General features: G+C 39.7%; 2 protein-coding genes across 7 annotated transcripts in view; one reads left to right on the forward strand and one right to left on the reverse strand.

The window, feature by feature from the left end:
- The window catches only part of GLT8D2 (glycosyltransferase 8 domain containing 2), a 38,170-nt gene extending 23,242 nt beyond the window's left edge, over positions 1 to 14,928 (forward strand). For all 4 annotated transcript variants that reach the window (XM_032493467.1, XM_032493469.1, XM_032493466.1 and 1 more), the window contains 8 exons: positions 1,905 to 1,997; positions 2,902 to 3,073; positions 6,732 to 6,849; positions 8,074 to 8,158; positions 8,757 to 8,869; positions 11,601 to 11,767; positions 12,563 to 12,675; positions 14,137 to 14,928. In XM_032493467.1, the coding sequence (XP_032349358.1) occupies positions 1,905 to 1,997; positions 2,902 to 3,073; positions 6,732 to 6,849; positions 8,074 to 8,158; positions 8,757 to 8,869; positions 11,601 to 11,767; positions 12,563 to 12,675; positions 14,137 to 14,309 (1,034 nt within the window). In that variant the 3' untranslated portion in view covers positions 14,310 to 14,928. The remainder of the gene's footprint in view (positions 1 to 1,904; positions 1,998 to 2,901; positions 3,074 to 6,731; positions 6,850 to 8,073; positions 8,159 to 8,756; positions 8,870 to 11,600; positions 11,768 to 12,562; positions 12,676 to 14,136) is intronic.
- Positions 1 to 14,990, reverse strand: part of TDG (thymine DNA glycosylase) — a 48,060-nt gene that overhangs the window by 16,433 nt on the left and 16,637 nt on the right. Inside the window, exon 10 of one of the 3 annotated variants that reach the window (XM_032493464.1) lies at positions 1,647 to 1,951. The exons of the other annotated variants lie outside the window; for them this stretch is intronic. Within the exon in view, the coding sequence (XP_032349355.1) occupies positions 1,905 to 1,951 (47 nt within the window). The 3' untranslated portion in view covers positions 1,647 to 1,904. Of the gene's footprint in view, positions 1 to 1,646; positions 1,952 to 14,990 lie in introns of those variants that run through there. 3 annotated transcript variants of the gene reach the window in all.

Genomic DNA, 14,990 nt, shown 5'->3' on the forward strand with positions numbered 1-14,990 from the left:
AACTATAGAACTTTGTCCCTTGTCTTCTGCTTCTGTGTAGTTTTATTTTAAACTGAGTCTGGTATCTGGTTGTCTCAGGCTGAATCTGACAACCCAGAAAGGCAGAGGGGAGATACATGTCAGGACGGTAGAACCATTGAGCCTCAGAACACAGCATCTGTGGAGACTGCCCAACTCCTTACTTTTACAGATGTGAAGACAAAGGCCTTGGGGCCAGAAAATAGATCAGTATGAGGTCAACAAGTATAAATATCTTGATGCACAAAAATAGTAAATAATAATGCTTAACAATTTTAAAGGCTTTATTGGGCCCACATTGCCTTTGTTAACTCTCAAAACACCCCTGAAAGGTCATAATTATTATTACAATCTTCGTTTAGCAGATGAGCAAACTGAGGCTCAGAGAGGATAAGTAACCTGTCCAAGGCCACACAGCTAGGAGGTGGTAAAAGTGAGATTTGAGTCTGGCTTCAAATTCCAGCCCCTTCCCTTTCTACCAGTGTTTACCAAACTGCAGGCATTTGTGCACCACATATGGCAATGTACCATCTTCTCAATTTTTCATCATCTGTGTTCCTTCTGTCCTGTGTATGACTGACTTGACTTATTTTTAAATTATAAGTGTATTTTGTAATATAAAGTATATTTCCTTTCTGTAAATAGAATAGCAGTTATCACTATCATAAAAAGAAGGTTATTCGCCATTTGCAGCAACATGGATGTCCCTGGAGAATGTCATTCTAAGTGAAGTAAGCCAGAAAGAGAAAGAAAAATACCATATGAGATTGCTCATATGTGGAATCTAAAACAAAAACAAAAACAAAAAAACATAAATACAAAACAGAAACAGACTCATAGACATAGAATAAAAACTTGTGGTTGTCAAGGGGACGGGGGGTGGGAAGGGACAGACTGGGATTTCAAAATTTGTAGATACTGATAGGCTTATGCAGAATAGATAAACAAGATTATACTGTATAGCACAGGGAAATATATACAAGATCTTGTGGTAGCTCACAGCGAAAAAAATATGACAATGAATATATGTATGTTCATGTATAACTGAAAAGTTGTGATCTACACTGGAATTTGACACAACATTGTAAAATGACTATAAATCAATAAAAAATGTTTAAAAAAATAAAATAAAAAGAAGTTTATTGTACAAATATATATAATTAGGATACTGTTATTCAATTCTAGGTGGCTTTTGTTGCCTGCCTGTATCTGATTTCTCATACTGTGATTTAATGTTACTTAATGCTATGAACATGAGCCTCATAAACCATCCCGTGAACAACCAGTGGTATGTGCTTCCCTCAATAGGAGAATACTGCCTACACCACTCTACTTCTCAGTAGATTCCAAGGGCAAGTGTCACTGTTCTGGAATGGATGGCCCTGGAGGCTTACAACTAGAGGAGGTGTTGGGGTCTTCTAACCTCTTCCTCAGGGCAAGAATTTTCTGTATGTCATCCTTGACCACTTGTTGAATTAACTGAGAAGTAGCTGTGTTATAATGGCTAAGAACATGTACTCATAATAAGTACTGGCTTGTCATATGTGTTATATGAGTGTTGGATATTATATAAAGCAAAGCATTCATGCACAGAAAGTGGCTCCAAAAACAGCATCATGTAGTCATCAAGGTTGTAGCCTCCACCATGAAGACTACCTGGGTTTAGCCCTGGATCCTTCTTAAACTACATCTATGTATCCTTGGGCATCAGTAGTCTCACAGGTGAACTCTTTATTCCACATGCTCTCTGCTTAGAGAAAGGTGCTAGGTCTCTACTCCTGGGTGTGTTGGGATAAGGGGGGATCTACTCACACTGGCTGTTCCAGACTTTTCCACAATTTCAGTTTGATAATTTATACTTGAACGTGTTTCTGTTTTTATTCCAGTTAATCAGGTGTTGCTGTTCCTTCTGATTGTGACCCTCTGTGGGATTCTGTATAAGAAAGTTCATAAGGGGACTGTGCTCAGGAATGAAACAGGTATGCCAAGTGATACAAGCCAGTCGTAAAAACATAAATACTGTATGATTCCATTAATATGAGATACTTAGAGTAGTCAAATTCATAAAGACAGGACATATAATGATGGTTTCCAGGGTCTGGGAGGGGAGGGGAAATGGGAGCTCTTGTTTAATGGGTATAGAGTTTCAGTTTCACAAGATGAAAAGTTATGGGGCTGGATGATGGTGACGGCTGTGTACGACTGTGAATGTACTTAGGACCACTGAACTGTACACTTGAAAATGGTTATGATGGTAAATTTTTGCTGTGTATTTTACCACAATAAAAATTTTTTTAAAAAGGAATGAAGCAAGTAAGCAGGCATGTGGTCCATCAAGAGGAGATACCTAGGAACACAGTTTGTATCCTCTCAATAGCTGGCTTCAGAGACAAGTGAAAATTTAGTCAGCTTCCAAGGACCTGCTTATAGAACATCCACCCAGCATCAGCTTATCAGTTGTGTTCTAGAATGATCAGCGCTACTCAAACCTCAGCACATACAAGAATCACACGGAGGGCTTGTTAAAACATAATCCAGCCAATGGGAAGGGGGAAAAGAAAAGGGGAGGGCAAGCAAATTCCTTTTAAAGGCAAACCCAGTAGTTGCACATACACTGGCACAAGCATCCCTTTGGTCAGAACTTGATCACAAAGAGGCTGCAAGGGAGTCGGAAAGAATATTCTATGGATATTTGGTTGGCTGTGTGCCAGCTAAAGTCCCAATGTTCTGTTTCTAAGAGAAGAAGAACTGGATGTTGGAGAACAGTTGGCAGTCTCTTCCACACTCTGCTGTCTTCTCCCAGGAGTGTGGAAGGCAAGTTAGACTGGCTCTGCTGTAGTGAAATGCCTTCATGTTCCAGGACACTGATTTTGATGTTTCCAGGTGATGACTCTGAGGCTGCTGAGGAAATGGAAGATGAGATCCCCGTGGTGATTTGTGCAGCAGCAGGGAGGATGGGTGCTGCTATGGCTGCCATCAACAGCATCTACAGCAACACCGACGCCAACATTTTGTTCTATGTAGTTGGACTCCGGAACACTCTGTCCCGAATACGGTAATTTGTGTGCTGTAGACTTTGGGGTTTTCTTACTTTTTTTTAAATTGAAGTATGGTTGATTTACAATGTTGTGTTAATTTCTGGTGTACAGCATAGTGGTTCAGTTATATATATGTATATATATATTCCTTTTCATATTCTTTTTCATTATAGGCTATATTATGAGGTACTGAGTATAGTTCCCTGTTCTGTGTAGTAGGTCCTTGTTGTTTATCTGTTTTTTATATAGTAGTTAGTTTGTGTGAATCCCAAACTCCCAATTTATCCCTCCTCATCCTCTGTCTCCCCTGGTAACCATAAGTTGGCTTTTTAAGTCTGTGAGTCTGTTTCTGTTTTGTAAATAAATTCATTTCTGCCCTTTTTTAGATTCCACATATAAGTGATATCATATGGTATTTTTCTTTCTCTTTCTGACTTACTTAGTATGACGATCTCCAGTTCCATCCATGTTGCTGCAAAGGGCATTATTTTATTCTTTTTTATGGCTGGGTGTTTTCCATTGTACAAATCTACCACAACTTCTTTATCTAGTCATCTGTCGATACGCATTTAGGTTGCTTCCCTGTCTTGGCTATTCTACTTTCTTTTAATCTTCCTTAAAGATTTTCCTTAAGTGGATTCTCTTCTTTCTTTGGTTTGATAGATGTCATTCAAATTAATGAGGGAATGGCCTGAGGTTTACTTGATGGCCTGATAAATGTGTTGCCTAGCTAAGGAAATTTCAGCAAAGCCTCATTAGCCTGGTAGGGCAGTCTGCACCAGGCATTCTGCAGAAATGAATTGCCCAGTGAATGAAGGCACCCCAGTCCTCAAGCATTTTATATAAAAGTCTTTATTTCTAAAATGGTTTCTCTTTTCTCTGCTTTCTTAACCTGAGAGACTATTAATATACTATAATCATTTTAACATGGCTCTAAATCATCACTAATTATTATTTTTGAATTGCAAAGTGATCACTTTCCTATCACACACCACACTAAAACATAAATTGGAGTTGGATTTAGAAGAGATAAACAGAAAATAAAATTCTAAATGTATTATTAAAATGGGGATAATTGTATAATTTTGGTATGGAGAGTGACTCCCTGAGCCCAAAATCATAAGGGAAAAACTGACAGATTTGACTGCTAACCTTTAAGAAGTTTTAAATGTTTAAAAACACTATAGGTGAAATTGATCACACAACAGATTAGGCAAGATATTTTCAACATGTATTATAGACAGAGGATTACCACCCAAAATGTATATAGAATTCTTACCAATTTTTTTTTAAAATACAAGCATATAGTAGAAAAATGAGCACAGAATACAGATAATTCACAGAAGAGAAACTATGAACGGCCAGCAAATGTGAAAAGACATTCCATGTTCCCCTGCTGGGGGAATCCACGCTACAGAAATTCTGTTACATATTACCAAAATCTATGTACAACAGTATTAATTTCAGTATTATGTGAAATGGTAAAAAAAAAAAAAAAAGTGCAAAGTGCTCAAAGGTCCATCAATGGAAGAATATTTAAATGAACTATGGAATACAATACAAGCTATTAAAAAGAAAGCAAGCATAGGTGATCCCCGAGGAATATTATTAAGTGGAAAATCCAAGTTGCAGTACACCTCATATAGTATGATCCACTTTATGAATGTCTTAATCCATTTGGGCTGCTGTAACAGAATGCCACAGTCTAGGTGGCTTGGCTTATCAACAAGGGAATTTTATTTCTCAAATTCTGGAAGCTGGGGAGATCTAGATGCCAGCAGTTCCATGTCTGGTAAGAGCCCACTTCCTGGTTCACAGTGGGCTGCCTTCTCGCTGTGTTCTCACACGGCGGAAGGGGTAAGGGAGTTCACTAGGGCCTCTTTTATAAGGGCACTAATCCCATTCATGAGTGCTCCACATTCATGACCTAATCACCCCCTAAAAGCTACACCTCCAAGTACCATCCCATTGGGAATTAGGTTTCAACATACGATGTCAGGGACACAACATTCAGTCTGTAACAATGAAAATCTAACCCCCCAAACTATAAATATGTCCATGTACATATATGTGTTTCTGTAAAGAAAAAGACCCAGAAAGATCTCTGAACATTAACAGAGACTGTCTCTAGGGAGGATGGAGGAAGTGGAGAAAGCAGTGATGAAGGGAAGTTCAAGGTATTTCAAGGTATTTATGTACGACTTTCATCATTGGCTATTTTGGTAACAGCACCATTAGGAGGTACTGAGATATGAAAGACATTCGCTCCTAATCTAAATGGTCCTTGGCCGCTGTGGGTTTGTCTGTCTCGTTTCCCAGCCTTATCATTATTGTTGCAGATTGTTCACGTAGCCTGCTATTAACAGCCCTTTAATTATCTGTGGGTATGAAAACCAGATAACCAAACCCAAAAGAATGGTGTGTAATATGAGTGAAGGTTTGTACTTGAACAAGAGGCATGAGCTGCAGGACTTCAGGACGTTTGAACAGGGACTGTTTCCTAGTTCTTGGTTGTCTCATCCACCACCCTGTTTTAAAATATTTTTACAACTCTTTTCTTTGAAGTATAATACAGAAACAGGAAATTGTATAAATCCCATGTACAGCTTAGTGATCCTCCCAAAGTAAACACACCCTGTAACCACCACACCAACACCTGGCATGGGCAGTCTTCTTAACTTTGCCAATCTGATGGGTGTCTGGGGGTATCGAATAGTGGTTTTAATTTGATGTTCCTTTATTTCTAATGAGATTGAACACTTTTTTTTTGGTCCTAATTCCCATTTGGACAAGTGTCTTGCTTATTTTTCTGTTGGCTGTCTCTTTTTCTTGTTGATGAGACTGTTTTTCCTCCCTAGCTCTATTGAGATATAATTGACCTACAATATTGTATAAATGACTGATTTTTTATGGTTTGGATTTTAAAGATCTAAATTTAGTTTGGAAGACTGAATTCTTTTGTTGATTTTTAATCAACCTAAACGCTACCATGTGTGGCTTTAAAATGTGTGGCGCATGAAAATAAAATTGGAAATTTAATTTTGAGATGATTTCTACCAAGAATCTGATGATGAATTGGATAAAAAATAATCAGAAGTTCTGCAAGGCTGAGAAAACATAAGATAAGAGGGTAGAGAGGAGGAGGAGGGAAAGGTGAGGAGTGAGGACAGAAGATTGAGAGACAAAGAGGCAATGGTAAATGCAAATCATCATTGGGGTCAAAACAGCAGAGCAAACATGATTCCGAAGTGGCAGGTTCAGAACGTCCTGCTTCATTACAGAGCTGTTAGCCTATGGTGGAGAGCGTACAGGCAGTCACAGACGCTGCTTTAGAAGAAAGAAGGGACACTTTTTGTTCTTCCAGTTTCCTGTGGAGATTATGTGGATCTGGAGAGATATTTGGTTATTACTATTTTGCTTCATTTCCTTTGTGGAAAGAGTTATGTGAATGGAAAAAAAAAAAAGGAGATTTGAAGCCAAACCAGATGAGGAAAAAAATCAGAAAGATTTACAGACTAAATTCTACTAAGGTTACACACATTTTATTTTTAACTTTCTAAGGAGACAACAGATTGATCCTGAGGCAATAGGCAAATTGAGGAAAGGTTGGAGTTGTGTGCTAGAGGAGTTTTTTTATATTTGTTGTTGTTATTGTTGTTTTGGTCATTTCTCTAGAAAATGGATTGAACATTCTAAACTGAGAGAAATAAACTTTAAAATTGTGGAATTCAACCCTATGGTCCTCAAAGGGAAGATCAGACCAGACTCCTCGAGACCGGAACTGCTCCAGCCTGTGAGTAGGGATCGCGCAAGTTGGGGAAACGTTCTTGGTGAGACCGTTGTTCATTGTGGAGCGCCCGCCACTGGGATGCAGACGGAATGTTTTTGAAGCCTCCCAGTGTTGGATCTCCACCAGATTCTGCTTATTTATAATTTATAAGCCACCTGCTTCAGAAAGGATTTAAGATGGTTTACATAAACATAATGAAGCAATGAAAGAAGAAATGAAGCATAAGAGAATGTAGGATGCATTTAAGTGTGTGAATATGCCTGGGGAGGGGGGGTGGGGGAGGCCAAGTAGTGAGGCCAGGAAAAAAATACTCCCCGCCCACAGGCATTTGTGTGCACAGTGACTGGACGTTGCATTTAGCTCAGAGTAGTCCAGCAGCTAAGGAAAGGCGGTAACATGATGGATTGATTACATACTTTGTAGAATCGGCTGATATTTTCAGGAGACACCAACTTTACCCCTAGCATTGGGAATCTTAAGGTGTTTTACTGCAAGAATTCTTTACAAAAGGGACCCTCTCCTGCACAGAGTGGTATTTTTGATGGCAGGTTTACAGAAAATGAAGCCACCTTCTATGTATGATTGTTACTTAAATCCATCCTTGAACATTGACTAAATTTGAAGCCCTTCATCTAATGACGTGATCTTTTCCCTGTTCCAGATATTTATTATCAAGCATTCTAGCTGAGTTGGGACTTTGGATTATACAGTATTGTGACTATTAAAGCATTAAGATCCCCATCCTCAGCCCATGCTTCTCTGGCTTTTCTCTGGCCCAAGTTGCTAAGAGGTTGAGCTTGTGGTGGGGACAATGCGCGCGCGCGTGCGTGTGTGTGTGTGTGTGTGTGTGTGTGTGTTTAAGGCTGTTTTAGTTGACAGAGATCAGATTACCGTGGACAGAGGAAGGCAGGCATTTTGTGGTATAAAATAGTGATAGCCTCTGTGACGCCCCCAGCAGCAGTTCACAGAGGGTGAAGGTGGTGACAGTCTTAGCAGTGGGGGGTTTGGATCTTGAAGAACCACTGACCAGTGCTGGTTTCAGTCCCAGGGCCCAGGGAAATTGGGCACCAGGAAGCTCTGATGAGGCCTCTTTGCAGCCTCTGTTTTATTCTCCTTCAAACCCAGAGCTAAGCTGAGGTCACAGTCAAAACCGGCCCTCCAGCACCCCTATTAGACACTGAGCCTTGTGCCTCTTCCCCACCATCACTTCTTTTGTTGTTTTAACAGCTGAATTTTGTTCGATTTTATCTCCCTCTGCTTATCCACCAACATGAGAAAGTCATCTATTTGGACGATGACATAATCGTACAAGGTATGCTCATCGACTGCCAAGAACACTCCGAAAAGGAGCAGCTGATAAGTGGAATGACTCTCTCTTCATTCTCACCCAGTGATTTTGACTGCTTATTCAAGTTGGGAGTACAGTGTTGTTGTAACTTGGAGAATATTTTGAAAACAAGGGTTGATACTCACTCTCCAGGACAATCCAGTTGACTTTTTGAGAGCAACTCTCTGATTGTCAAAGTCTGTAAGAACTAGCTAGCTTGTAGCCTTTCCTTTCTCTGCACCCCTAAAACATAGGGGGATAAAGCCTCACTGATGACATTCTTAGAAACAAGCTAAGTTTTGGTGTTTAAATGTTGCCCACATGCAGATAAGATGAGCATTAGTGTGGTACCTACAGAGCAACAAAAATAAAGAAATTTGACCACTGCTGATCTGAGCTTTTATCAAGTGCCTTTTAAAATTGACATGAGCTATTCTTATCAGGCAAATTGCCAAACCACTTGAAATCAGGGACCATGTACTTTCCCCCCACAGCAAAATCGAGGATTGTTTAAGCTCTAATGCTCTATCTAGCCCTAAAATGAATGCTGTAATATTGTAACTCCTGGTGTTTCCAAATTCAGGGGACATCCAAGAATTGTACGACACCACCTTGGCCCTGGGCCATGCAGCAGCTTTCTCAGATGACTGCGACTTGCCTGCCTCTCAGGACATACACAGACTTGTGGGGCTGCAGGTGAGCACGTCTTGGAGACCCTACCCTCTCTCCCATCTCTTCCCTGCACCTCAGAATGAGTGCCATCCACACCTTGGAGAAGCCAGACAGTCTGGACAGCGGGGAGACAAACAGCACAGGGCCTGGTTTCTGATTCCCATCCCGGCCCTGCTCCTCACTGACTCTGGAGCAAGTTACTTAACCCTGCAGGTCCCACTTCCCTTATCTGAAACATAGCAAGAATAGTATCTATTTTGTTATGTTTTTGTGAGTTGTGATGAAATAACATGATGTCAAAGTGTCCGGTAAATGCTCCAGAAATGTTATGTAGGTCGCTTATAACCACACTCTAGGTCAGAGATAGTGTATTCTGTAAAAGAGACTCACTGAAACTTTGGTTCTACTTTCAGTTTTGACCATTGCTTCTCCTCCCTCCCCTGCCCCTTTCAGTAGAGGAAAATATTAATTTTGTTCAAAGGTAAGGAGTTCCTTACCCTGATAGAAATGAAGAAAGTTGAACCTATATGCAATACTGAAACCAAAAAAAAGGCTTTAGAATACAAGATGCTATTCAGAATCAAGTGCTCTTCTTCAAAAAAAGTTTCAGGAAATAATTTTGTATGTGTCACATTTAAGATATGACACACTTTAAGGCTGAGGCCCTGGGGCCAGACCTGACTGTCAAAAGCTTGGCTTCATCACTTAGTAGCTTTGTGACCTTGGTCAAGTTACTTAACCAGTCATTTTCTCCCTCATTTGTCAGATAGAGGTAATAATAGTACTTCACTCTCAGGTTACTCAAGAATTAAATTGGTTAATACATGTAAAATTATTGCATGCAGTTAACGAGGTAGTGTGTGTAACGTTCTTAGAGCAGCACCCACACATGGAAACATGCTCAAGTTGACCTATTACAACAGTCCATGTCATACTCGAGCATCACATGAGGTGGACTGTGGCAGCCTATGTAGGTGGAACGATGTGTCTGCCTCACTCTACATTCACTCAGTACCACCCATTTAGGGCTTACTACGTGCCTGACACTATTTTAGGCACTAGTAACACAGTCAACAAAACTAAAATCCCTGCCTTTGTGTAGTTTACCTTCTATTGGGAAGAGACAGTGTGTAAACAAAATATTGAACAGAGGATCAGGGTGGAAGTGGGGTTGGAGTTTGTAAACTCTAGATGAGTTACAGCTCCATAAACCCATAGGTTTGATCCCAGCCATTCTATTAGTTTTTAATAAAATTACACATGCAAGTATCTGCATCCCAATGAAATGCCCTCTGAATCATGAAAGATTAAAAGGAGCTGGTATCAAGTACACAAAGCTACTTAATAATGCCTTGTTTAGCCACACTCCTATGGGAGACAACAGTGATAAAAATTAAGCCATAAACAAAAGTTTGACTAAGTTACGTTATTTAGGGTTGGTAAATTTCATGCCAGCCACTGCGGTCATACGATTAACCCAAACTAATAGAAACTCAGCCCAAAGAGCATTCAAGAACGATAAAAAATAGAGTTAAGTTTTAGCTAAGCTGTAAAAAGCAACAGCCAAAATAAAAATGAGCCATGAAAGTGACCCTAACTGTCTCTGAATGCACGATAGCTAAGGTCCATACTGGGATTAGATACCCCACTATGCTTAGCCTTAAACCCAAATAATTCTAGCAATATCACTTGCCAGGGCACTACTGGCAATAGCTTAAAACTCAAAGGACTTGGTGGTGCTTCACTCAATTGGGTGATCAGGGAAGGCTCCACTGAGATGGTACCACTGAACCTGCACCAGAAAGAACGGAGGGAGCTACCTAAGCAGGTAGTTAGGGGAAACGCATTCCAGAAGGGGTAAGAGCAACTGCAGAGGTGTCGCGGCAGGGGTGTGTTTGGTGTGTTAAGGGAACACGGAGGTCAGTGTGGCAGAGGGCTCAAGGGGGAGAACAGAAGTTAGAGAGGTAATGGGGTGGGCAGATGGTGCAGGGCATGGCAGGCATTCTAGGAAGGCTGGCTTTTACTCTGAATGAGCGGGAAGTCACTGAGGGGCCTTGAGCAGATGAGCAACACTGAGACAGCATGGGGTTGAGAAGGGTGGAGGCAGGGACACAGCTTGGGAGGGGCTTATAGAAATCCAGAGAGTGGTAATTATGGTCTGGACCAAGAAGGAAGCAGTGGAGACACTGAGGAGTGGCTGGTTTCTGAGTATATTTTGGAAGATGGGACTGACAGGATTTGCAGAGATTTGGATGAAAGGTGAGGGAGGAGAAAGGGTCTAGGATGACCTAAGGACCCTAGGTTTTCTAACTGGAAGGATGGAGTTGCCTCTAACTGATGCAGGGCTGGTTGTGGGAAAGCAGGTGTGGAATAGGATTGGGATCAGTTTTGGGATGTAAGTAGAGCTGCCTTTATTAAGCATCCAGAAGGAGACACTGAGTTGGCAGATGCAGTGGAGTTGGAAATCCAGAGGAGAGGTCAGGGCTGTCTGCATGAATAGATTTAGAGCCATGGGACTAGATGAGGCTGTCTAGGGAATTCACGCTCCGGACAGGAACAGGTGCTGGAAATGAGACTAGCGGCACTCAGCTTTTAGAGGTTGGGGAAACAAAAGAGAAAACTGGAAAAGGACTCCAGGAAGTGGCCAGTGACATAGGAGGAAACCCAGGGATACACACAGAGGTTTCAAGAAAGTGACTATTTTCCAGAAACAAGATTCGCTGGTCAAAAGCATGCATACCCCGTTCCTTTACAGAATACATATATGGGCTATCTGGACTACCGGAAGAAGACCATAAAAGACCTGGGCATAAGCCCCAGCACTTGCTCTTTCAATCCTGGTGTGATTGTTGCCAACATGACAGAATGGAAGCACCAGCGCATCACCAAGCAACTGGAGAAATGGATGCAAAAAAATGTGGAGTATGTGCAGACTCTACCATTTTTTCCATGCTTGGGAACAAAATTATTCCATTAATTTTCTATGCATAGCTTAAAGGTTAGAAATATTTCACAGACATCTGAGGTCAGATTTTCTTACAGAAGCACTATTGAGAAAAAAGAAGGCAGTGGATGAAAAATCTATTCTCAAATGATATCCCAGAGGAAGTGAGATCCTGTGGATTCTCTTTTATACAAACATTTTTCTAATAAATTGTTTAATAACGTGATTTTAAATCTTCTCCCAGAATTCTAGTGAACCTTTTCAACTGAAAATCATTTATCTTAGTCAAGTTTCTCCTTCTTACACAGATTTTAAGAATTATTTTATAAAGTCAACTTTTTTAAGATTGAATTTTTTAATTTATCATTTTCCATTATCGAAGTTTTATGAGAAAGTGAAAATAGCTCTAACACAGCCACTACTACTGCGTCATTGTATTTCCTGTCCATCTTTTTTATCTGGATATTTTAATACTACCATAACCTTGAACTTGTGAGTAAGGTTATTCTAAATGTAGGATCAGAATTTGACCTTCTATTTGCCATAAAAAAGCCTGAGAAGTAAAACAGCAAAATTTTAACACTGAATTGAGGTGAAGTATATGGGAGTTCATCCTATACTTCTTACAATTTAGTGTAGAGTTGAGAATTTTCAAAATATAAAGTTGGAGAAAAATGAAAGACCATAGTCTTATTATATAGTGAGAGACTTACACCTTTTAAAATTATTAGCTTCTGCTTCCCCTGAGTCTGTGGGACTTTTCTATTTCTTAGGGAGAATCTGTACAGCAGCTCCCTGGGAGGAGGGGTGGCCACCTCCCCGATGCTGATTGTGTTTCACGGGAAGTACTCCACCATCAACCCCCTGTGGCACATAAGGCACCTGGGTAAGTGTTTTAGAAGAACACCAGGGAGCACCAAGGTGAGGAGAGTGTGCTACTGCAGCAGCTTCCTCAATTAGATCCTCCAGGTGACCTTGGAGGTCACCTTGGACACATTGTTTAACCCTCCTTGCTCAGATTCTGCAAATGCAGCCTATAAAAATGACCTGGGAGGTGTGTTTCTCGGAATTCCTGAAAAGCAGTTAGCCTCATGCTTAGCATATGTATGTCCTTGATAAACATTAACTATTGTTAAGATAGAACTTTCACTATCAAAACTTTTAAAATGCCTTTGTTGCCCTCTTGCAACAGCCTACAGTGGACAAAACCAAGTGAATTAGCATAACAGTTCATGATGACTCTGGATAGCTTGCAAACTGTCTTTTAAAAACGAGTTGTTTACTGATGTGTACTATGTGAGTCCCTCAGGTCTTTTATTCACTCTTCACTACAGGAGTGTGGGCTCTGGGGTGTGGACTGGAATCTCAGCTCTGCTATTATCTATGATTTCGGGCAAGTTACTCAAGCTCTCTGTGCCTTAGTTTCTTCACTTGTAAACTGAAGCTAGTAGAATAAGTTTTTATAAGGAATAAGTTACCTAATACGTGTAAATTGCTCGGAACAGCCTGGCACAGAAGACATTCACATTTGTTCAAACACATGGCCACAGTCTGTTAGCCAAAACCACTGGAGTGGATTTGTTTAGAAATTTAGAAAGGTTTTGAAGTTTAAAAATGTAAGGTGTGCACACGCTTATGTTATGCAGTACCCTGGGTGGGTTCCAGATCTTGCTGCTGAGGAAGTTATTACAAATCTTTATGTTTTCAGACATTTGGGGATTGATTATTTTATAATTAGAGACAATGGATTGCGGACTTAAATTTACTAGGTGCCCATACACTGCCACGCGCTGGGCTAGGCTCTGGTGATAGAGGTGAACATTACTTCCAGCTCTCAGAACAATCCTGCAGATGGTCTGTCACCTAGACTATTCATTGTAGCACTCTTTTTGCTTGTGAAGGCATAGAAACAGCCTAAATATCCTTAATAAGGAACTTACTAAGTAATCATATATCCATTCTTTGTAGTCATTACAAATGATTCAGTACTGTAACTCAATTTAAAAAAAGCTATAAACTAAATGATTAAGCACTTAAAAAAATTGATTCAGTAAATTCACATGTGCTGCTGTGGAAAGCTTCCCAAGACAGTAATTTTAAAAGGCAAGGTGAAAAAAAAAAATCCACACACACATAACTGGTGTATAGGTAGAACATTACTGGGAAGAATTTCATGAGAAACTCTTTAACAGTGGTTATTTTGGAGATTTAGGGTAGATGGTAAATTCTTCATTGTATACCCTTTAATTTGTCCAATTTCTTTTTTTATAATAAACTTGTATTCTATTTTTAATATAAAATTTTTATTTTCTAACAAGCCTCTTATTTTCCTCTAAACACAATGAAGGCTGGAATCCAGATACCAGATATTCGGAGCATTTTCTGCAGGAAGCAAAACTACTCCACTGGAACGGAAGACATAAACCTTGGGATTTCCCCAGTGTTCACAATGACCTATGGGAGAGCTGGTTCGTGCCTGACCCTGCAGGGATATTTAAACTCAATCACCCCAACAGCTGATATAACTTGACATTCTAAATACTTCCTCTATAAATATATGCAATTGTCCATTTGTAGCCTACTATAACACTGTTCTTTCTGAACAGTACCTTTGATACATATGATCCACAATTTAAAAAAAAAACCCACTTTGTGCAAATAGTACCTTGGATCATAGAGATTCTGATTTACTTCCTTAAGTACAAGTGGCAATTATAAAGGATTATGTGAGTGAAATGTATTACTGTAAGGAATTAAACCCATGTAGATTTCAACAATTTGCTTAACTCTGAATGAGTTATATCCACAAATTAAAAACGTTTCTAAATATATTTTTCACATGTAGATATTTTTAAACAGGTTGCCAATTGCCAATCTTGTGTTTTGTAGATTTTTATAGATTCATGTACATTTAAAGCATAAATGCCTGAAAAAAATAAAATATTCATAGATTTTTAATGATTTTCATCATTTATATTTATACATTATTCTGTATGTTAATAGAAAGTAAACTGATCTCAGGTTGACAAGGGGAAGGAACACCAGTAAGTCTTGCTACAGAAAACGCTGCAACTTAAGGATAACCATTCTTATTATTTTTTATTGTAAAACCCATCAGACTTTCAAATGAATTTAAAAACTTTTTCAATATTATTTAATGAAAAAGCCTCATATTGTCACTTATAGGATATATCAACATTT

Source organism: Camelus ferus, chromosome 12 (assembly GCF_009834535.1).
Source record: "Camelus ferus isolate YT-003-E chromosome 12, BCGSAC_Cfer_1.0, whole genome shotgun sequence".
Lineage (NCBI taxonomy): Eukaryota > Metazoa > Chordata > Mammalia > Artiodactyla > Camelidae > Camelus > Camelus ferus.